The sequence below is a fragment of the Anarhichas minor genome, unplaced genomic scaffold (assembly GCF_050575085.1).
Source record: "Anarhichas minor isolate MPS153535 unplaced genomic scaffold, ASM5057508v1 ptg000050l, whole genome shotgun sequence".
In the NCBI taxonomy this organism is placed as follows: domain Eukaryota; kingdom Metazoa; phylum Chordata; class Actinopteri; order Perciformes; family Anarhichadidae; genus Anarhichas; species Anarhichas minor.
The window spans coordinates 430554-453944 of NW_027466496.1; the positions used below are offsets into that span (position 1 = coordinate 430554).

The 23391-nt window shown below is 41.0% G+C and overlaps 1 protein-coding gene across 1 annotated transcript; it reads right to left on the reverse strand.

Annotated features, from left to right (window-relative positions):
• Positions 1 to 131: 131 nt before the first annotated feature.
• On the reverse strand, positions 132 to 10723 carry LOC142971888 (myosin-7-like). Its single transcript, XM_076112618.1, has 37 exons — positions 10520 to 10723; positions 10281 to 10424; positions 10019 to 10175; positions 9882 to 9909; positions 9678 to 9783; positions 9485 to 9577; positions 9170 to 9233; positions 8976 to 9074; positions 8789 to 8892; positions 8572 to 8710; positions 8349 to 8467; positions 8117 to 8266; positions 7868 to 8038; positions 7467 to 7776; positions 7286 to 7356; positions 6994 to 7199; positions 6598 to 6721; positions 6375 to 6511; positions 6027 to 6282; positions 5691 to 5933; positions 4869 to 5045; positions 4644 to 4789; positions 4463 to 4553; positions 3984 to 4373; positions 3466 to 3592; positions 3213 to 3331; positions 2925 to 3121; positions 2637 to 2820; positions 2341 to 2506; positions 2117 to 2241; positions 1698 to 2006; positions 1402 to 1605; positions 991 to 1287; positions 809 to 913; positions 618 to 713; positions 379 to 513; positions 132 to 256 (listed from the first exon to the last, which is right to left on the reverse strand). The coding sequence occupies exons 1-37, from the start codon at positions 10721 to 10723 to the stop codon at positions 239 to 241; spliced, it is 5811 nt and encodes a 1936-aa protein (XP_075968733.1). The 3' UTR covers positions 132 to 238.
• Between the last annotated feature and the right edge of the window lie 12668 nt (positions 10724 to 23391).

A 23391-nucleotide genomic window follows, 5' to 3' on the forward strand; every position in this document is an offset into this window, starting at 1 on the left:
ATGCGTTTTTATTAAACAGATACTAACTCACAGTGCAGGTCTTTACTTTGCTTTTCTTTCCTTTGTAGAGTAGTTATTCACTCGGTCATTTCTTTAATTTAATTTATAAAATACAGGGGACATAAACAAAGTTGTGCATTCATGTATTCTTTATTCAACTCATGTTGCATGGAGAATAAAGGAACTAAAATACTACAATCACAACTACTGTTTATCCTTGAAGAACCTGTTGAAGGCGTCACTCTTCATGTGTTTTCTGTACAAAGAAAAAATGTTATACAATCAGATTTTTTTTTTCATTAAAGTTACTCACTCTGCTTTGCATGATTCCAAGATAATTACTAATTAAAAGTTGCATTATTCTTAATGATTACTGACCTTAGCACCAATGTCACGGCTCTTCGCTCTTAGCTTGTTGACCTGAGACTCTGCGATGTCGGCCCTCTCCTCTGCTTCCTCCAGCTCGTGCTGTAACTTGCGCAACTTGCCCAGATTTACATTGGACTGTTCCTCCTAAACAAATCAAGATGAGAGTATGGGAAATTGTGATTGAGCTGACTCCTAAAGAGGCAAATGGACCACATTTCAGTAAATAAAGGAGTACTATTTTCACTTACAGCCTCCTCTGCATTTCGCTTGTAGGATTTAACTTTCAGCTGCAGCTTATCCACCAGGTCCTGCAGACGACTCAGATTCTTTTTGTCTTCCTCCGTCTGTTGAATCAGTACATAAGACATATTGCTTGTTAAAGCATATAACCTTTCATCTTTTGGTAGATGTTTATCATCATTGTGTCTGTAGCGCGTACCTGGTAGGTGAGCTCTTTGATGCGCCTCTCGTACTTACGCATACCTTTCACTGCGTCACTGCTTTTCTTTTGCTCCGTGTCCACCTCATTTTCCAACTCTCTCACCTTGAAAAGAGCAGTTATGGATGGAGTTTTATTGTATTGTAAGCTGGTGCTGTGAGGTGGAAGTTAGAAATACTCACCCTGGCCTCCAGCTTCTGGATCTGCTTCTTGCCACCTTTCATGGCTATTTGCTCGGCTTCATCCAGACGGTGCTGCAGGTCTTTGATGGTTTGTTCCATGTTTTTCTTCATGCGCTCCAGGTGAGAACTGGTGTCCTGTTCCTTCTTTAGCTCCTCTGCCATCATGGCAGCATCAGTAATGGCCTTCTTCGCCTTCTCCTCTGCATTTCTGCACTCCTGCACCGCCTCCTCCGCCTCATTCTGAAGCTGAGCTGTGTCGGCCTCAAGCTTCTTCTTCTGGTTCAGCAGGCTGGTGTTCTGCACAGAATCATAGTTTCACACTGGTCACTTTTAAACTAAAAGATAAAATAAATGAAAAGAAGTGTGCAACTTAAATATACTGAAATACCATAACATAAGGATTTCAAATACCTGCGAGTGCAGCAGCTGAACCCTCTCACTGACATCCAGCAGCTCCTGCTCAGCCAGCTTACGCGCTCTCTCGGACTGCTCCACCACAGACCTCAGCTCATCAAGCTCAGCCTGTAGCAGGTTGTTACGTCTCTCCACAATGGCAATGTTCTCCTTCAGATCATCATTGGCACGGAGAGCATCATCCAGCTGCAGCTGCGCGTCCTATTCACAAAGATTTTCTTTTTATTTAAAATTGAAATCCTTTATTTCAACAATTAAAAGAAGAAAGAAAACATGTATAGCCTCTATAGTACCTTCAGGTGAGCATGGACTCCCTTGAGCTGCTTCTGGGCCTCGGCTGCCTGTCTGTTGGCCAAGCTCAGCTGGATCTCCATCTCATTGAGGTCTCCCTCCATCTTCTTTTTCACCCTGAGAGCCTCGTTCCTGCTGCGAGTCTCAGCCTCCAGAGAGCTCTGCAGAGTGTCCACCACCCTCTGATAGTTACGCTTAGCCTGCTCCATCTCCTCGTCCTTCTCGGCCAGCTTCCGTTCAATTTCGGCCTTCACCTGGTTGAACTCAAGCTGAGCTCGGAGGATCTTACTCTCCTCATGCTCGAGGGTGCCCTGTTACAAGCAGTAAAGCACTGCATATCTTTTAAAGCATCAGAAAAGTAATTCCAACAAATTTTAAAAAATGGCATGTACATTTTTCCCAACATTTAATATTTTTTCACCTCAGCTTCCTCTAGAGCAGATTGTATGTCAGCCTTCTCCTGCTCCAGCTGTTTACGGATCTTCTCCAGCTCGTGGATGCTCTTTCCTCCCTCACCAAGTTGCTCAGTCAGGTCAGAAACTTCCTCTGTTTTGTGTATATTCATTTATTTTACTATTTGCCCAACCTGTCCACTTTATTCACTGTATGTTTAAAGGGACATCGAGTTTTGTTTTGTTTTCCTACCTTGGAGATTCTTGTTTTCTCGTTTCATGGTCTCCAGGTGGTCTAGAGATTCTTCATAAGAGTTTTTCAGTTTGAAGATCTCAGTGCTGAGGGAACGAGCCTCTTTCTGGGCAACTTCCAGCTCAGTCTGGGATTCCTCATACTTCTGCTTCCACTCAGCCAGGACCTAATTGAATTGTATATTAAATGATGGTATGTTATTAAATTATACAAACACTCAATTTATACATTCAGAATTTCATTCTGTACTTCAGTGCACATATCTGCAATGAGTCCCTGTCATTTTATGTCATTACTTTGTCAAAGTTTCTTTGTTTCTTGTCCAGAGCTGCAGCAGCAGCATTCGATCTCTCCACATCCACCATGAGGTCCTCAATCTCAGCCTGAAGCCTGTGCTTGGTTTTCTCCAGGGAGGAACCTTTAGCATTAGCAGCTTCAACCGCTTCTTCTGCATCCTGTAAGCGTTGAGCTAGCTTTTTCCTAATAGCAAAAATGAAAGTATCAAATTATTACCTCTCAGATAAAATGGGAATATCACAGCCAAATTTAGGTACTGTCTCGAGATAGGTCTACTGAATTCTTACTTTGCTTCTTCCAGCTCCTCTGTTCTCTGGATGGCATCAGTTTCGTACTTGGTCCTCCACTGAGCCACCTCAGAGTTTGCCTTGGACATGCTGCGTTGGAGCTCGGCTTTGGCCTCCTGCTCCTCCTCAAATTGCTCCCTCAACAAATCACAGTCATGGCGAGAAGACTGCACTGCATGTGCAAGTGCATTCTTGGCCTTTGATAAAGAAACACAAGGTAAAGTCATTTTGCCGGTAGACATTGGGCTCTGTATTTTGAAAGCATGAGTTCTTATAGAACGACTGTACCTTGACTTCCTCTTCTAGTTGTCTCTTGAGGTCCTCAACTTGCTGAGTGAAAGACTGCTTCCCTCTGGTCAGCTGAGAGATGAAGCAGCCCTTCTCCTCCAGCTGCCTGGCAAACTCACCTGTAAAATAAAGGTTTGTAAGCCCCCACATCAAGCTGCAGCGTCTGCATGCACTAATAGTTTGGGATTTGTTGCTTAAAGGCATGTTTCGGCAACAGTAAAAATGAAATGTGAGTGTATGTTAAACTGGTTACCATTTTCAGTTTGAAGCTTTGCTTTTTGCATTGTTAAGTCATTGATGGTACGCTGGCCTTCCTCCGATTTCGTCTTGTATTCACTCATTTGATCTTCCAGAGTGCGACACATTTTCTCCATGTTGCTCTAAGTTAAATAATTCATATTAATATGTAAATCATAGAATGTATACAACCCAAGAATCATTTTCTGTATATTATGTAGGCTTATGTAAACATAGGCTAGTTTAACATTTCGGGAAATCTGCTAATTAGCCTACTGAGTGTTAGATGAGAACATCAATATCACTTTCCAGACATGTCGTTTTGATCTTTTTATGTAACTATCCTCTGTTGTTTGTAAGGCAAATATGGAGCTACTGCCTGTGACCCGTTTGCTTAGCTTAGCACAAAGACTGCAAACAGGGGGAAACCGCTAGCCTGGCTCTGCCCAATGAATTTCTTCTCACCTAACTCTCTGTAAGAATGCAAATGCAGCATATTTCACAAAATGTGAAAGAATGCGTTCAATGTCTTACTTTAACTTTGATAACTTGCTCCATGTTAGACACCACATCATCCAGCTCCAGTTTGAGCTCGCTCTTTTCTTTCTCCAGCTTCTGTTTGACTCTTTGCAGGTTGTCAATCTGCTCTCCCAGGTCAGCCACGCTGTCTGCGTTTTTCTTTCTAAATGCAGAAGCAGTGGCTTCATGCTGTAGAGTGGCCTCTTCGAGGTCTCTGCGCATCCTCTGAAACTCTGCCTCCCTCTTCTTGTTCATCTCAATCTGGGCAGTAGTGGCTCCTCCGGCCTCCTCCAGCCTCTCACTGATCTCCTCCAGCTCTTTGGCCAAGTCAGCCCTCTGTTTCTCCACCTTGGCCCGGGCAGCTCGCTCTGCCTCCAGTTCTTCCTCCAGCTCTTCAATGCGAGCCTTGATGAAATTCATCAGATGATTATAAAGTTTAAGTAGGAAGATGATATAGAAGATAATGCAACAAATAAGACCTGCTTTTTATTTACCTGCAACTCCTTTAGTTTCTTCTGGAGTTGGGCACTCATGGCTTGTTCATCCTCAATCTTGTTTAGATGCTGGCTGATTTCAAAGTCTTTCCTACATTTAAAGACAAAAGTGTTCACTTGAGTAATCATCTGTTCTCGCACAATGGGTATTGTGTTTGCAACTGTAAAAGATTAGCTTTACTTTTTGAGTTTTTCGTCCAGCTGCTGCTTGTCATTCTCCAAATCCATCAAATTTTCTTGGGTTAACTTTAAGTCCCCCTCCAATTTTCTCTTGGCTCTTTCCAGATCCATCCTCACTTTCTTCTCTTGCTCCAATGATCCTTCGAGCTAACAGACATGCCAAATATTACTCCGTAAATTGTAGGTGGAGAACTTGAGAGTTAGTTGCAAATACCACTGTACTCACATCATCGACTTGCTGCTCCAGCTTGGTTTTGGCCTTGGTCAGAGCATTGACTTTGTCCTCCTCACTCTGCAGGTCGTCCAGTGCTTGCTGATGAGCCTCCTGAAGAGCTTTCTTCTCTTTGGTCAACTTAGCAATGATTTCATCCAAAGCTGCCATCTCTTCAGTCATGTTTTTAACCTTAGAAATCAGATCACAGTTGGTGTTAAATCAGGAATATAGAAACATTCTTCATTAATTCATGTCACCAGTCTTTAAACCGTTTTGGGGTTTTTTTTGGCCACTTTTACTCAAGTCGATGGCTAACTTGTTAGCATACAGTTGCCTGTTTACACATCAAGCAAACACAAAGCAACATCGACATTCATTTAGAGCCATGTTTTTGGCCACCAAATGTACGTCCAATATTTTCTCTGGTTTATGTCTCTATTCTTTATATATTAAATGTGCCAATCATTTTACCAGCCAATAGCAATCTTCATTTGCCATTTAGTGCTGGACAGGCAGTGTGCAAAATCCCCTTGACACACACTTGAGACCCCCAGAAAGCCTCAACAGGAAAATTTGGGGGGGGTCTCTAAAATAAAATAATATAGAATGTCACTTTCTCTGCCTGCCTTGCCCAGTTCCTCGACAGTCTGCTTCCCATCCCCTCTGTCTGCCCCGTTCCACCACAATCCCCGGATCAACTATCACCACCCGTTTCTCAAGTAAAGCTGCTTGTGAACCTTTGCAAACCTCTGTCCGAGTTCTGCTTTTGGGTCCAAAATTCACTCTACAGAACAGGTTTTCTACTGCGAACCGATAATCGGCTGCTTTCATTACCTTGTTCTCTGTGGCATGCTTTTCCTTTTCCACTTTAGCCAGAGTCAGCTCCAGATCATCGATGTCCTTCTTGAGTTCTGAACTCTCGTCCTCCAGCTTTCTCTTCTTGGCAGTCAGCTCTGCATTCATCTCCTCTTCATCTTCCAGTCTCTCTGTTAGCTCTTTGGTTTTGCCCTCAAGCTGGATCTTACTCTTGATGAGACCCTCACAGCGCTCCTCAGCATCTGAGAGATTGTCTTGTTCCTGCAAAACAGTGGATTTAACAAATTTGTTATTCATCACATTTCCGTAGGTACATCGTTGTAAGTTTTAGGTAAACTGAATGACTCATCTTACAGCTTGAATGTGGAGCTGCAGGTCGTTCTTTTCTTGGAGAAGGGTGACCATTTTTTCCTCCAACTCTTTCTTGCGAGATTCAGATTTAGCAAAAGCCTCTTTGAGCTTCATAAACTCCTCCTTCATGTTTGCCATCTCCTTCTCAGACTCAGCTGATTTTAGCAGAGGTTTGATCTTGAAGTACAACTTCATCCAGGGCCAATTCTTGACACACATGAAGGCCCGCACGTTCCACTGGATCACCAGTAAGGAATCCCTGTAGACAACATCATTTAGCTAGAATCTATTTTTATGTACCCTGTCCGGTATTTTATTTTTTACAGTAAATGTTAAAAGTAAAGCACTGACCTGCGCTCAACAATTTTCTGGAACTCAAGTCTGGCGAGTACTCCTCTGGCTCTCGCTTGAATTCCTGTAATGATGAGAGAGAGTCGATCGTCTCTCATCTCCTCAAGAAGACCAAGCAGACCAGCTTTGAAGAACACCTGAAATTGAAAGAGTTTTTCATAACCTCACACGGCACAATTATTTATCCCAACATTGAACCCTCCTCTATGTAAACAGAACAAACCTTTGTGTGTCCCAGTTTGTACTGCTCATGATCAATAGCCAAAGAGCCCAAAAGTTTTTCTGCTCCTTTCTTATTGTCAATGAACTGTCCATCAGGGATAGCGTTAGGGTTTAGAATGCGATATCTGAAATGGTACAACCATAAAATAATTAAAATAATTGAATGGATTTGCAAACAATTACAGCAACAATGCCATCAGTGATGCCTTTGAATACAATATTCATAGACCACACACAATACCTACACAAGGTAGGGCCTGATCAATCCCGGCCTGGTCGCCCAGGCGAGGGTGTGAGACCCGAAGTGCCCGATGACACCAGGTTACATCACTGATGTTGTGTCCAAGTGCATTGTGAGATTTGTGAAAGAGCAATCAATGAACATTGTTTTTCTTGCCTTTGTTTGAAGTCGCCATACTGGATCCTATTGGGGAATCCCTTCCTGCAGATCCTTATGCCTTCCAGCACACCGTTACAGCGCAGCTGGTGCATGACTAGAGGATTCTCCATCGCCCCAGGAGTCTTGGTCTCGTTGGGGATGATGCAGCGTACAAAGTGGGGGTGAGTTGACCTGAGATTGGTCATCAGTTTGTTCAAGTTCTCCTGTAAATGAAGACAATGAATATGAACAGGTCCCATATAATAAATATTAGACACATACCAAACCTTATTTTAAAGCCATATTTTACCCTATGCAGTGCAGATACAGTCTGGAAGGAAGAACCTTTCTTCTTTGCTCCCTTTCCCTTACTTGCTGCATCTTGGGTTTTATAGAAGTTGTAGATATAAAGGTGTGATTGTCATTTTCTTCTTTGTTGATAATCTGAACAATTCAAGGATGAATAATCAGTGTGGTCAAAGACCCCTTACCTGAATCTGCACTAGAATACCCAGCAAACAGGACAGCCAGTAACTTCAGGCTGGACTTCTGAAACAGTCCAACCACGGTCTCATTCAGTGGGTCCTTGTTCTTCACCAGCCAGTTACCGATATTGTAATCAACAGTACCAGCATAGTGAACCAGGGAGAAATGAGCCTCTGGTCTCCCCTTAATTACCCTGGGCTTCTGGAAGTTGGGACTTTTACCTATATGGTTGTCGTACAGTTTGGCTTTAAATGTTGCATCACTGGCTTTGGGGAACATGCACTCCTCTTCAAGGATGGACATGATGCCCATGGGCTGAAGGAAGAAATTGATTATTAAACCTGTTAAAAAGACGAGCTTTTGCTTGTTACAGGAATTTTGAAATCCAATTTAACACGGCACCAACCTTCTCAATGAGTTCAATGCAGGCTGCCAGGTCCATACCAAAGTCAATGAACTCCCACACAATGCCCTCTTTCTTGTACTCTTCTTGTTCCAGCACAAACATGTGGTGGTTGAAGAACTGCTGCAGCTTCTCATTAGTATAGTTAATGCACAGTTGCTCAAATGTGTTGAACTAGGAAGAGCATTCAAAGAGAGAAGTTAGTAAAAGTTTATTTTGTACTCAAGTCTCAATAAAACATTCTATACTCACATCAAAGATCTCAAATCCAGCAATGTCCAGCACACCAATAAAGTGCTGACGAGGTTGCTTGGTATCCAGATTTTGGTTGATTCTCACCACCATCCACAAGAACATTTTCTCGTACACTGATTTGGCCAGTGCACTGACAGAGTAGTTCACCTAGATAATTGCATAAAATCAATTACAATGGAATTTAAACTCACTTTATTCTTCAGAAATGGATTTCAGTGGAGTGCCTTACTTGCTGCACATTTTGACCTTTGGTGACCCACTCATTGCCTACTTTCACTCTTGGGTGACAAAGGCCCTTGATGAGGTCAGCAGAGTTCAAACCCATCAGATATGCAACTTTGTCTGTATCTGTAATGGATTGTGTGTAAGAGAAGCATAAACGACATTGTTTTGTGTCAAAAAAGTAATAAACTGGTGGTAAACTCTTCTATATTGTCCTAATGATCTTTTACCCTCTGTGCCATCAGACTCTGCTTGCTCTTCCCTCTGCTTCTGTTTGAACTTCATGTTTCCATAATGCATGACGGCACCAGTCATCTTGTATATGCCATTCTTCTCCTCTTGGGTGAAGCCCAGGACATCAAAAGCTTCCTTAAATAACAAAAATCACATCTGAGTTAGTTGTGAAACTTCATGTATGGAGTTTTTAACATGCACTCTGTTTCTTACATCAGTAGCCATCAGCTCATCTGCATCATCAATAGAGGCTACAGTTGTCTCTCCTTGGGAGATGAAGGCGTAGTCATAGGGGTTGTTGGTGATTAGCATCATATCTGTCAAAGAAAAGTTTCAGTTTGTGTGTGTTTGTGGCGTTTCTTTAGGTTCAAATATATTCTATGATTCATCCAGCACTCACCCAGCAGTTCTGGTTTCTTCTGGGACAGAATCTGGTAGAAGATGTGGTAGTCTCTTTCAGCCTTGAGCTGATAAGTGACACGGGACTTCTCCAGCAGATCTGACAAATATGACAATGATATGATCTGTTATAGTGCACAACCTCCCAGGGTATTGTATTGCACAATGGAGATGTTCATGTCACACTCTGCTTACATGTCTCAATGTCAGCAGAAGACAACTTTCCACTGACACCAAAGTGGATTCGAATGAATTTACCCTGTGAGAAGCAAGAAAAAGACAATTTGATTGGATCATTACAAAAATGTAACTTCAGGAAAAAGTCACAGATTTTGTTTTAGTGCCCTGAAATCCCCTAATTTCCTCCAAAAACTGGTGTTTGGGAACTCAACCGTGAGCTGTGTTGAGATTGAAGCATAAACAGTAGCCTGAGAGGAAATCTGGGTTTGGGGAGCTGATGGGCACAATAGCAGGTCCTGTTTAATAAAATGAGTAATTAAGGAAACTCACAAATCTGGAGGAATTGTCATTTCTGATGGTCTTGGCATTTCCAAAGGCCTCCAGAGCAGGGTTGGCCTGGATGATTTGATCCTCCAGCGTACCCTGCGGATTTAATAGATGCACATTTTAGGCCACAAAATCTAATATTATGTGATCGTAAAAATAAAAAAAGAGTCTTAATATGTATAATAATCAAACCAACCTTTTTCTCCTGAGCAGCATCCTTCTTGCCAGAAACAGCTGCAATGCTGGCAAAGTACTGGATGACTCTTTTAGTGTTCACAGTCTTTCCTGCACCAGATTCTCCACTGTGGATTAATACAAACATGAACTGTACATGTCGAAGAGATAAAACAAACTCTACTCTTCAAATTGCAATGAGATGACACTTTCATGAAAAACGTACGTGATAAGGACGGACTGGTTTTCTCTGTCTGCAAGATTAAAGACAATGTTCAGTTATCTTTGAATGTCTGGATGGTGTTGGAGATTGTAAAGTGCTGCATCAGAGATGAAATGACATATAAAAAGAGCTGAACATACCTGACAGCATGTATTGGTAGGCATTGTCAGAAATGGAGTAGATGTGAGGAGGAGCTTCACTCCTCTTCTTTCCTCTGTAGGCGTTGACCACCGCCTGATTGTACACTGGCAGCGCCTTGTAGGGGTTGACAGTCACACAGAACAGCCCTGAGTAGGTCTGTGGACAAACACACATAAATATATTTATTTATAGTGTATTTATTTGGACTGAAGATTTCATGCAGAGGAAAAAAAAGAAGGTACATCTGCGTTCATTACATACGTAGATCATCCATGCTGCATAACGCTCTTTGAGGTTAAACAACACAGCAGGTTCATGGAGGAAGGTGAACATCGCCATGTCCTCAATTTTATCAAACTTTGGCGGGTTCTGAGGGTGGATATCTTCCTCCTTATGGGTTGTAGTCTGAAAATATTTACCATAGAGAACATTTCAATTAGAATTGCTGTAAAAGTCATCAAAGGTCACAGTGTACACAGTGTTTATATCTTCATAATTACTTTTCCAAACTCAGTTTCAACGGTGGCTTTGCCGCCGTCTCTGGAGGTGACTACGGCTTTAACATACTCCACCAAAGGATCAGGCACAAAACACTCCCTCTTAATGTCAAAGGATCGGGTCTGGGCCTCCAGACGCTCCCTATCCGACTTTCTCAGGAAGGGAGCGGCAGGCCCAAATTCCGCCATGAGGGCGTCGCACGACATCGTGGAAGCTGTGAACCAAGAACATGATTTGAAAGCATTTCGATTGCATGGTCCCTGGAGCAAGTTTCTGATTGAATGCATTTCTATGTTTATTTTTTTAAAGTTAGCTTGATGAAAGGCATTTTCATATAATTCAGAGGTGCTTCAGGATGTTTACTCATGTCATTTTGGGTCTATAAATTTCCACATTTTGTTTTTATTTGGAAAAACAGACAGTATGGAGCTATTTACCTGTTTCCTTTTCCTTTCCCTCTTGAAAAGTTTGGTGTTGTGTGTCTCTAGATAGAAACAACAAAGAGGTCACAATGTGTTTTCAATATGCGACATGATATTTAAGTCAGGAGTAACATGTATGTATACGTACCTGCAGGTGCTGTGTTCCTGTCCTTACTCCTCTTTGTGAACCCCTCTTTATATTCATCCAGGAGGCAGAGCTTCAGCACCTAGCCAACCTATGAGCGAAGAGCAAGAAAACAAAGGACGCTAATAAAAAAAAGTAAGATCTGTATTTGGAGATAAAGGTGTGGACAATAGCGCTCATGTAACCATTGGCCAGTGAATTTAAACATATGAGCTGGTCTGTGATCAGCATCTATTTTTATTTTGTCCTTCACGTGACTGAAAACTTTTTTTTAATTATAGAAGATATAAAGATAATTCAGCTGATGTATGAAGTTGATTTCATTTTTATTATAATAAACCATGTTTCTTACACATTTTACATATCGTCAGAAATGTGGATAAATCCCTGTTTGTTCCTCAAGGGAAAATGTTTTGCGGTAATATTAATTACATCAAAATTTCAGCTTCCTTACACTTTTAAACATTTTCCCATATACATTTTGTTCAAACTAAAGACAACAGCACGACAGCATGTTGGTCTGTCATTTCTATAATAAGCACTTTCTGTGTGTCTACAGACAATAGTATTGTCTGTCTTCTATTATCCTGGAGGACAAAGATAAACTTGTGAATTTTTTGACTTGGATTCCTTGTCCTGGTCTTTGTTCGCCTCCCAGTGGACCTCAGCTGACCCTCCTCCATCTAAAATAAAATATCTAGTATGACAGCTGCCTGCTTTCAGAGGCCATACTGTAAATGAATACAAATAGGTCGTACAGAACACTTATCACGTCCCTCGTGTACACATCTTAAATGACAGCGTCGCTAATGCTTGTAATAACTCTTGCGTTAACAGAGGAGATCCTTAAATCATGTGTTTATTGAATGGACCATCTGAAGACCTCCTCAAGAAGCATACAAGCCCTTTTGACTTTAACAACTTCACACTTTCAACTTCAGACCTTGTAGGTCTTGACAGTTGGTTGTCTACACCCAGCTTACCATTCCCCAGCACATCAAGGGCAACGCCGAGGCTGTCATTCCCAGCTGTCTTGTGTCCTTCTGCTGTCAACACTCACGATGAAGCTTCATGAGCCTTCTTATATGTAGCAGGGGCCCTGGTCTGTTTTTCAAGTTGATATTTAGACAGATGGCCGGTGGTTGACAGACATGTCATGGGTCATAGTCGTATTGTTTTTTGTGGGTGAACTGTCTTTATTATCTTAGAGGTCAACGTGATTTTCATGATTAATCAGGAATTTGGTTAGAGTGACACCACCAATCTTATAGGCCGACATGATGATTCAACACATTCTTACACCAATGCGTCAAGTTCCGCAGCTTGGTCATTGCTCCTAAGCAAAAATTCTGCATACGAATGCCGAATCTGCAGCAGTTTCGGTTCTAGTTTGAGTAGTGTTGACAAATCACATTTGAGCAGGCTTTGGTTGAATGCAGGTAAACAGTCTGTGTGGAGAGCAAAAGAGGCGGAACGATTTGATTTTGATAGTTATTGGTTTAAAATCAACTTGTAAATTGTCTACTTGTGAAACAATCCGGTCATAGATATCGTCTCAACTCTAACTCCAGTGTCCCATCTAAGATTGCTAATCAGACTGTTAACAATTTACTGACGCAAGGAAGAATAAGTCTTGGCCCGGATATCCGTTGGCTACACCGTGAACCCCAGAGATTTGGGCTGTTGCTCCCAGAGGCTAAATCATCGTCAGACCGATTGCTGGTGGGTTCTGAGATTAAACTAATAGTAGGCTTGTATTTTCTTTTTTGTTACAAAAGGGCTTTTTAAAGGGTGTTAAAGAGTGTAAATATTTAACATCTTTTAGAAATTCCAGAAGTTCAACACCACTGTTATGTCTATACGCTATGGAGCTACTGCAAGCAGACAATTGGCTTAGTTTAGCATAGAGACTGGAAACAGCGCAAAACAGGTTGTAGGGATTAAATTAACAAGATATAACATGTTTTTCTGTGAATTTTAGATGTGCTGGTAGATGCATCCCAGATATCTAGCATGCTATCTGAAACTATAGGGAGTTTGTGTAGTATTGTGTAGTTTGAACAGTACAGCGAGCTGATGCCTTTAAAAGTCATGTAGTGTGAACTTGGCTTCAGCAAACTGGCTGCTGGCTTCATCTTTATCATACACACATGAGTACAAGACAAAATTGCTGAATATTTTTCTTCGATTTACAGACTCCCAAGTACTGTAGGACTACTAAAAGTCAGTCAAAAGGTTTCCAACTCATTGTCTTGAAAACAAACCACAATACAGGTGGTTTATGGCACATTGTTTCCTCGATTTTGTCCTTGAGCTCAGAGAACCACATGACACTCACAAAGCCACAAATGTCTTTGGCACACTGAGACGGACCACAAGTGTACAGTGACACATGATATCAAACTTGGACTCACACCGGCTCTGTCTCACACCCCCCAAGCATACCAAATATGAAACTGCTATTATAAAACAGCACTGCTTCAAAACCTCCACTGGGACATCAGTTTCTTCTTTGGTAGTGGGCAGTTCTGTGTATTATAACACTGTTTGACCAAAATAAAGGTTTTCCTTCCTGTGTGCTTGCGCCACTAAATCATTTGCAAAAAACATTTTTTAAATGGAATCTCTGAATCAATGAAATTGCATTTTGCAAACATCTTACTTTCTTATTTTTTTCGAATGTGTTTTTTTTCGTGCTGTTGAAAAGATATAACGATGATAGTTTAGAGTGAAAATCATGACCGCAGCTGTTGTTTAACAAGCAGATCACCACCCTGTATATTGGCACTAACTGCTACTTCACAGTGTAACTCCACACTCCTTGTTGGCCTGGCATTGTTTCTTTCTATTTACCCTTGAGGACAAAGATAACCCTGTGAAATTGTTTTGGGATTCCTTCTACTGAGCTCAAGGGAAAGCACTTTGTTTGTCCCTCTCAGCAGTGACTTTACCATTGTGTGTCTGTGTCTGTGTGTGCGTGTGTGTGTTTGCAATTCAGGAAAAAGGTTTAATTTTCTTTTCATACCGTTAAAGGCAAGCTAAAACAGTATTTGTGAGCCAAGGTCAAAATGAAACAAACTGATCTCTGTCAACAGCTCTAAAGTCAGCTGTCTGGAGTCATAGCTGCTGTTACATTTGGTTTTGTTCTTGAACCGAGATCTAAACTTAATCGACAACCATCTTTTGACAATGCCACTAACATCATGTGGCCCCAGAATAAATTAAATTATCTTTAAGTTCATTTTATGTCCAGCAATTAGGGAGCAGAAAGGGGATTTTTACATCATGGTGTATACGATTAACTTGTTAAAGTGTGGAACGTGATTGAATTCTCGAGTAGCTACAAGGATCAAACCAGCTATTTCTGCACCATGCGACGTGTAAAGCTGTCTACAAGGTGGAAATGTGTCTCAGACTAAATAGGAGATGACATCTTCCAAGACCTCCGCATTGCATAACAAGACCCTTTCAACATTTGAGGCCCCACACCTCAGACCCTGAGATCATCTAATTAGCCTTCACATAGCTCTCCCTGTCTGCAGTCCCATTCTCAGCTGTTGGATGAAGAGTTGGTGTAGTGGCCATTTGTCGACTTCATCCAACTTAAACAAACACTACTCAAACGCCACTGATGCACCGTGGTCGGTATTTTTACGCAGCCAGAAGAGAGTGGATTGTCCATGCAGGATTCCGATTTTTGTGTTTATTGAATAAAGCGAATAAACGAACAAACAAACGAACTAACAAAACTCTTGTCGTGCTGTCTCTCCTGTGATGTGATATGCTGGTAAAAACTATACGCCCACCCCGGTGCATGCTGGTCCTATCCTTCTACTCATATATATAGCAACAGGTGCCCACAGTAATTACCCAAAAAACAATATAACTAAACAAATTACTATTAAAGAGAAAAATAATCTTAATATATAAAACATCTACAATAATTAAACAATACTACTTATAAATGAAATAACAAAATACAATATCAAATAAATAGCTCCAACAGTTGGTCTCTGGCATCGTCTTGATCTCCTGTCATCCTTTGTGTCGGCCACCAGATATGTCTGTCTACCACATGTAAGCAAACAGGAAGCAAAATACACACCTTTGATTATTTGTTTAGACAATCTGAAATGAGATGCATGTTGATTGGTTGATTGGAAGGGGGGGGCTCTATGCTGGACTCTGCATTGGTTGTCTCTGAAAGAGGCATTAACTGCTCCTCTATGTTCCCCGTAGTTTCCTTAAATAACAGGACAGGTAGATGTAATTGTCAGGTGTTTGTCAGGTATAATGTGGACCTGGTTCACCATCTTCATTTAGCAAGTGAACATGCTCACATTTGCTAATTAGCGCAACACAAAGTACAGCTGAGGTTGATGGGAATGCTGATAGTTTTGCAGCTTTTTATTCATGAACAGAAGTATTCAAATTAGCATTTTGATGAAGATGAAGATGAAAAGTCAGGTGCATGTTACCACAATGCAATATGTCAAATTTCATGGCGATCCATCCAACAGTTGTGGGCACAATTATCTCAAAACTACTCATCTTAACCTCGTGGAGGTGCCCAAGGAAAAGCCAGAGAATCAGCAAATTATATTAGACTGCAAAGCACGACTCTCTGTCCAAATGTTCATGGCAATGCATCCAATAGTTGTTGAGAAATTTCAGTCCGGCATTGTGGCAGGGCTACAAAAATAGCCACGTTATCAAAAGTGTTGTTTTCACAGTTTAATTTTACTTGCTAATGTAGTAGGTAAAGGAGCGTATTCATTCAAATCGTAAAAGATATTTCAAGCTGGCTTCTGAATTATAACAAACAGTCGTGATGTAAATAACAAGGTGCTGAGCTCAGCGCTACATGTCTTTAATTTGTTTCTTGAGCAAATAAAGGTCAAGAGAGCTGACAAGTGTTTTAGGGAAAGTCTGCAGTCTCTCTGCAAGGTGATAATGTGGTCTTGTTTGGCTGGAGAAAGTATGGCGACCTACACATCATCCCGCCCTGCACTTTAACTCTCACAGCTCCACACCTCATGTTTAGAGTGACGCTCTAACCTTGAGGGCATTGTTTTGTTACCAGGGTGGAACATACCAATCTGTGTTGAGATTCTCATTCTCAGCTGTCTTACCATCGTCACAACGTCTCTCCTGCTGCGATGCCTTGTCTACTGACAAAGACAGACAGCTAGCTGACAGACATTTCTGTCAGATGACTGGAATCTGACAATGCAAGGTTTATAGAGGGAAGCATGAATCTTCCTCTATGTGACTTATCAGAGGGTGTGAAACACTTTCTGTACTAAGAATATTACCAGAATAAAGTGTAAATATTTGATTCAAATGGGGTAGCAGTAAGCCAAATACTCCTTTACAAGTAAAGGTGTTGCATTGACAATGTCACTTAAGAATACGCAAGTAATATTATTAGCAAATATTTACCTCAAATATAAAAGTAAAAGTAGTCATAATTCAGTGATATTGCCTCTGTGAGCGATATACTATTGGATATATTATTGTAACATTGTCACTAAATAGCATTTAGTTGGTTAAGGTGGCGCAAATTTGACCATTTTATATAGTTAAATATATAAACACTTCATATCACAAATGTGTGTAAATATATGTATGTATACTGTATATGCAGAGGGAAAGGCCGCTGCTGCCCACCCAAGTTTCTAAATAACTTAAAGATAAAAACAACAATTTGCAAAATTCAATATATCTGGGCTTGTATATATAATATACGATTCATATGATTATTCTTTATTAATCCCAAGTCTCTGACATTAGATGATATGCAACTAAAATAGAGCAATGTAATACAATACACTAGTAGAAATTATTGTAAAATTAAGAGTCACATCAATGATAATCTCTATTTCCACCACTGCAGTAGTGATGAAGTGGGTTCAAACAGTAAACGTCTGCATGAAGCATCATCTGTTCTTTGACACAGATTACTTTAAAGCCTAAATCGTTGAAGGGCTCTTATTAATACAAATTACATCGAGACATTATCTCAGTTTGACGCACAAACATGTTAACATTTGAACCACAGTTTCTAATAATTCAAATAGTTTGGACTACTGAAAGGAAATCAGATATTAGAGGATACACAGAAATGGACACGAGTTTGTTTTTAACATTTATTTGTATTATAACAATTTCAAAAAGACAAGAAAAGATGTTTCTGTTTTCAAACAGAATCACTTAATATTTGTAGTATGTATTTGAAGTATGTGGTAGGTGAGCAAATACCACTAACAGGTGAGCACATTATGAACCCTCAGTTTGATTAATTGATAAAGAGTTAGGCTCAAATCATTAGGAACTAAATATTGTCTTTGTTCAACTGGAGAACATCTCGAGAAAGAATTGATCCAATCTTTGTCCTTATTGCTCAGATTTGAACCAGGAAGACGGTGTAACAGTGTCACCGGTGAGGACTGGATATTTGTTGAGACAAAAAGAGGATTAAACAATTGTCCACTGCAGTGTATTTGACTTGCCGTGCATGTCATTTAGCTGCCTTCCTCTTATGTACTGTATATGAAACTGTAACTCTTTGAGTCAAAAAGCTTTGCATGTTGCTCACACTGGCACAGATCTGGATAACAGCTAACTGTACTGAAAATATGGTCAACCTTGTGATTTTGGTATGACCTGAAGAAATAAAAGCAAGAGGCACCAGCTAAATGGAAATATACTCCGTTTATTAAACGTTATATTTGCTGAATTCGTTGCTCCACCTTAAAATAGAAATACATTATATTTGAGAACAAAAGAACCAGATTTCCATGTATTTTTTATCCAATTTCCCAGCTCACACATGGGCAATTTGGATTCAACAACTAATCTAACCTGCATATTTGGACTGTTGAGGAAACCAGGAGTAAACTCACACAGGCACAAGGAGAACATGCAGTCTCCACGCAGAAAGGCTGTGAGGTGACAGTGCTAAGCATGGTGCCACCCGGTTATTAGAGAAGTTAACTTTGCTCAAATAATAGGCCCAAGACGGTGCCATGCAGAGTGGGGATGTTAGAAAAGGTGAGGAGATGGGGATCAGCGTGAGGATGTGTGCCAACAGCTCACTAGCCTGTTCAAGACATCTCTTCAACAATCAGGGCCTCAGAGAAGGTATCCAGCTCCTCTGTGAGTGAGGGTTTAACATCAGTATATTTCTAACATTCTCTCTCACACACACATAATATATAGTACTAGTATATAGTACTACAATAAAGAGTTGAGGTGAGCAATAAGACATTGAGTTTGATCATTGGTTGGTATTGTGCTCTGTCTAATCGTGTGGCTCCATCTTGTGGCTCTAGCAGGTACAATCCTCATCTACGTCACACGTAGACGTGACCACACTGATGAAAATGTCAATCTCACCGGCTGCATTACCATCTTCAAAATGTCTCCTTTTTAGATATCTTGCAACTTGTCAATGAGCTCCTTGCCTTCCTTTCATTCGTTTTCCTTATTAAAAGTACTAAAATGATTACTCCTATTTAACCTGGCTCTCCGTCACGTCTCCAGCCCCTGCTCACTTCCTCCAGGTCCTGTTTTCTCCTCTAAATCCTCACACCTGCCATCCTCAAACCATCCACTAACTAAACTACGACTTTAACATACTATGACCTTTTTGACTTACTTCGCAATGATTATTTTTTCAAATTTTTCAATATACAATACTACGACTTTTTCGACCCACTATAACCATGACGTTTTTCGCCATACTATATGAATTTTTTTTAACTTTATTGACATACTATATTATGATTCCTTTTTCTTCTTTCAACACATAATACTATGACTCTTCGACAAACTATACTGGGTTAGGGTTATGACTTTTAACACTTTTCTCGACATACTATACTGTGACATTTTACACTTTCTTTACACTATGTCTTTTTTTCCAACATATGACTTTTTTGGACATGCAAATACAGTTAAACTTGGCGCCGATGGCTCCGCTCTTTAAATGCTCCCCAGATTAGCCAGCAGCTACCAAGCCAAAACGGGGAGCACCAAGCATCAACCCCCCAGGTATACAGGAATGAGCCTGAAGTAGACTTTGAATACATTTCAACCATTTGCTATGCAAGATGAACTCTGAACTGGAAAGGGTGGAGGCTGGTGTGAAGGAGGCAAAGCTTTGCCAGCAGTACGGTCTGTAACAGCATAGATGTAGAAAGGATCAGTGAGGAGGGAGTCTTATTTAAATGAACCTCCTTGAAGTGAGGGTGGGCTGTGATTGGTAGCTATGATTCAATCGGCTGGCTGTCAGCTGGTTACAGCTGGGGGTGTCCTGCATGAACTAACGCCATGCTTCATTTTTTGACGTACTATACTATGACTTTCAAAAAGAAAATTTAAAATCACAGCCAATATAATGCCTCTTTTCGACATACTATACCATGACTTTTTCAACATACTTTTTTCGAGTTACGATCGTAAGACTTTTGACTTGACTTTTCACACCGATATCAAATATAAAATGACATTTTATGTTTGTTTCTTATTTCTCTTTTAACTAAATAGATTTCCAATATATTAGAGACTGCACTGGCAAAGCGGAGAGAGCAGGCCGGGAGACAGCGACAGAGCGAGAGGAAGGAGAGGAGAGAGGACACAAGAAAGTAAATCAGGACGGGGCGTTGATCATTGGAAGTGGGACAGGACGAAAGGAGCAATAGTTTAAGGAAGCTATTGCCGTCCTAAGCTATTGAGTTTGTTTTGGATAGCTGACACATCCAAAACTGACACTCTACCTAGAGCAGCCACCGCCCCAACAAAATTGTAACAAAATGGTCTATGTTGAATTTTTATTGAAATATCATTTTGTGACTCCTCCGTCTGTGCTTTTTCAAATAATAGAATAAAGAAAATTGCAATCACTTTTAAGTAAACCAGATTGCTCCCTCAGACAAAAACAAATAAAAATGTGCAATCACTTTGTTAGAACAATGCAAATAAAGTTATATCTGTGCAAAAAAGAACTACAATTTGACAAAAGAATAGATTATTGCAATTGGCTGCAATTAACCTGTTTTGCACTAAACATCTTTTCAAGATAACAATAAAGTGCAACCTGTGAAAAACTAAGCAAAACAAGTTTCATACTATCCGCAGCTAGAGTTTTCAGACATAAAACACAGACTGGTCTCTCCTCATCTCCTACCGCGTTCACTGTGAAACCCAGAGCAAGATAGGCGTCATCATATTTTCTTCTTGGCTGCTTGCTGTTCGTCTCGGATACGTCGCTTGCGGTTGCTTTTCTGTTCCCGCCTGCCAAATGTCTCTTCATTTGGAACACTAAGCCACACATGTGAGTCGCCAAAGATCATGGCCGTCGCGCATGCGCAAGCGTAACCTGTTAACGGCGTAACGTAAACATTTACATGAAAGTACAGGCATTTCGCCATGTATTTATTAATTACTTAAAAAATGATAATAATAACCTGTAGAGGGGCGCGCCCCACAGTTTGAGAACCACTGACCTAGAGCGTCATACTTTGAAGATTAGGGCCACTGACCAAGCGTTATTTGTCAAATTGGGAGTGAGAATGTAGTTATATTCTTAATCTAGAGAGAAGAGGTTTATTTTGGGTGATTATACAATTTCAGAAACAGAATATCTCTATACATGTTTAATCATATGGCAAACACTTGCTATTATTCACTAGGTTGTTGATGTTGTGGAAATGTTATGAGTGCACGGGGGAAATCGGGGATGTATGAGGCCCTCTAAGAGCTATCGCTATTGAGTTATTGGGGCAGAGCAGGATATAGTCCATGCCTCACTGGGTCCTACCAAAGCCACAAGCAGAAACAGAACAATTTTAAATGTTCCAAGCCGGTCACCACGTCATGCGTAATGAAGCATTGTGCGTGCCATGAAGAGCAGAGACAGTCCCGCAAGGAGCAGAGTAGAGAATAAAGCCCCTGAGACTGTTTTCTGTAATGTACAAATAGCTTCTAGGAACTACGCACCGCAGCAATGGAGTAGCAGCAGAGGGGGAACTCCACACGGTGTCCTCTAATGGAAGGAACATCAAGTCTGATTGTGCCCACTGCAGGACAAGTGACCCCTCAAGTAGAGTCTTGCACCAGGGTCCATCAACCTTTTTATCCAGCTGTCACGGTGGCATAATAGACATTTTGTCTTTACTCCTCAGGGTCGGCCTGTGCGTCTGGCAGGGTCGTGAGGCCCCTGGTTGCGACTTGCACCAAGGCCTATGTGGACATGCTGCACCATATGAAAGATATGGTGGTCTGAGGGGGAAATATTGCACATTTGTATATTCTGTTCATCATGGATGGAGCAAACAGGTCACTGCTTTGGGTGAGTCTTGCACTGGTGCATGTTGCACCTTTTTTATTTCTTAGAGCTGGCCTGTGTGTCCGACATGGAGAAACATGGATACACAACATTTCAGGGCTGCAGTTCTGTGGCTAATCCATGATGGAGTCTGTGACAGAGTGGGTGAGAACCGTTTGTCATTAGCTTTATTTGTTACTTACCATACCCACCATGTGTTCCAGAGTCTAAAGGAGGAGGCACCCAACCATTTCCTGTATTTATACACTGGATGACGTCAGCTGTGATGTCATGGGGTCAGACCAAGTATGGGGGAGGGGTAGATTATGTATAGGTATGTATGTAGGTTAGTTGTGATCTGTTATGCATTGTTGAGTGTATAGCAAATTGTGAACTATCTAAAAGTGTTTGCTACCAAAAGGTGAGCAGTAAATTAACTATTGTGTCCCTTAACTATTTGAGGAAGTAATTGGTGACGCCTGCACTCATGGTATGAGCTAGGTCCTGCTGATGGAAGGCTCTATATAAGCAGATGACTTTGTCCCAATCTCCACCTTTACAGAATCACGGACTTTGAGACGCGCTCCCGCAAAGTCCATAAGGGTTTAGGGCTGTCCCACTGTCAAAACGTTGAGTGTTTGAGCCCTTTATGAACCCTTTCTGTAAATCATCATAGGATGCTGACTTTACCTAATGGAATTACCCACAAGTCATAGCGTGACGTTAAGTACCGGGTTACCAGGCGTTTACATGTAAGTATAAACTCAAAGCTCACTGATTCATTGCCAGATCTGTGTGTAGTTATTTGTTCTGTGATGGCTCGATGATGATTTGTAAATGCTCTGATCAAACATTATTATTTTGTTTACAAACTGGGAGCGAACAGCAAATGCTTCAATTCATCCAATTATGGATAGAGAACGAGCCTCATTTTACTGGCCACAGAAATGCTTCTGCTTAAGGTTTTGAGTAAGTATTCAGCTAGTAAACTTTAGAAATGCGCATAAACTGGTGTATGTAGTAGTAGTAGTAGCAGCAATTTATTTCTGTACTTATTGACAGTTCTCCACAAGAACTATAAATCACATATTTGTTTCTTTTTTAAACTGTATGACATTAAACCGGAGTTGCATTTCATTTGTCACAGTGTTACAGCACAATTAAGATTTCCCACATGAATATCTAAAGCATTTGCTTTAAGGGAGATTTTTGGGTGCAAAACAGAAATGTGTGTTGAATTGTCATTCTGGAGTATCAAAACACTTTTAGATCCATCACAAACAAGAAACAAATTTACATAAGAATTTTTATAATTTCACAACATTTTATCTGCCGGCATAATCATGATCCCTTAACGGGGCTTGACGGTGCTGATGTGTGGGCACATAGCCTGTCCCTCATGTGGGCTCCACTCTTCTCCTGGATGTCATCAGGTGGAGTAGGGGGACCAGGTTCCTCAAGCTGGAGCTCTGGCTCTTCCACGACATCCACATGTCTGAGGCACACATTGTGGAGGAACGCACAGACCTTGGGCCTAACCTCCAGCGCCTTGAATAAGGTGGCCTGCCACCGTGCCTTCATGGCCCCAAATGTGCTCTCAATTATAGAACAGGCTCCGGCATGCTTTTTATTAAAGTGCTCCTGCATCCTTTTTAATGGGTGTCTGAAAGGGGTCATAATAGCAATAGGGAGCTCAAGACAAGGGTAGCCTCCATCTCCCAAAACAACCAGGTGGGGGGGTACAGTGCTTTGAAATAAACGGGGCTGTTTCTCAGAGTGTCATGTCAGGTGCGGTGGAATGCCTAAATTTACACAGAAACACTACATTTATAAGGATTTAAGATGGTACATTCAACACATGAAATTAAAGCAATGCAAACATATATCAAGTTTATTCATCAATGTCTTAACATTTTTGTTTTTCTGACAAGAAACAAGTAAATAGGTTATTTGAAAATGACCTCTCGTCCACTCTGT

Excerpts from the sequence above, each read along its gene's own strand:
- LOC142971888 (XM_076112618.1), bottom strand. The coding sequence starts at position 10,723 with ATGTCGTGCGACGCCCTCATGGCGGAATTTGGGCCTGCCGCTCCCTTC. Across the intron at positions 5,046-5,690 it reads AGCATGCCACAGAGAACAAG|GTTAAAAACATGACTGAAGA; the intron begins GTAATGAAAGCA and ends CTGATTTCTAAG. Across the intron at positions 4,374-4,462 it reads AGAAACTAAAGGAGTTGCAG|GCTCGCATTGAAGAGCTGGA; the intron begins GTAAATAAAAAG and ends AATTTCATCAAG.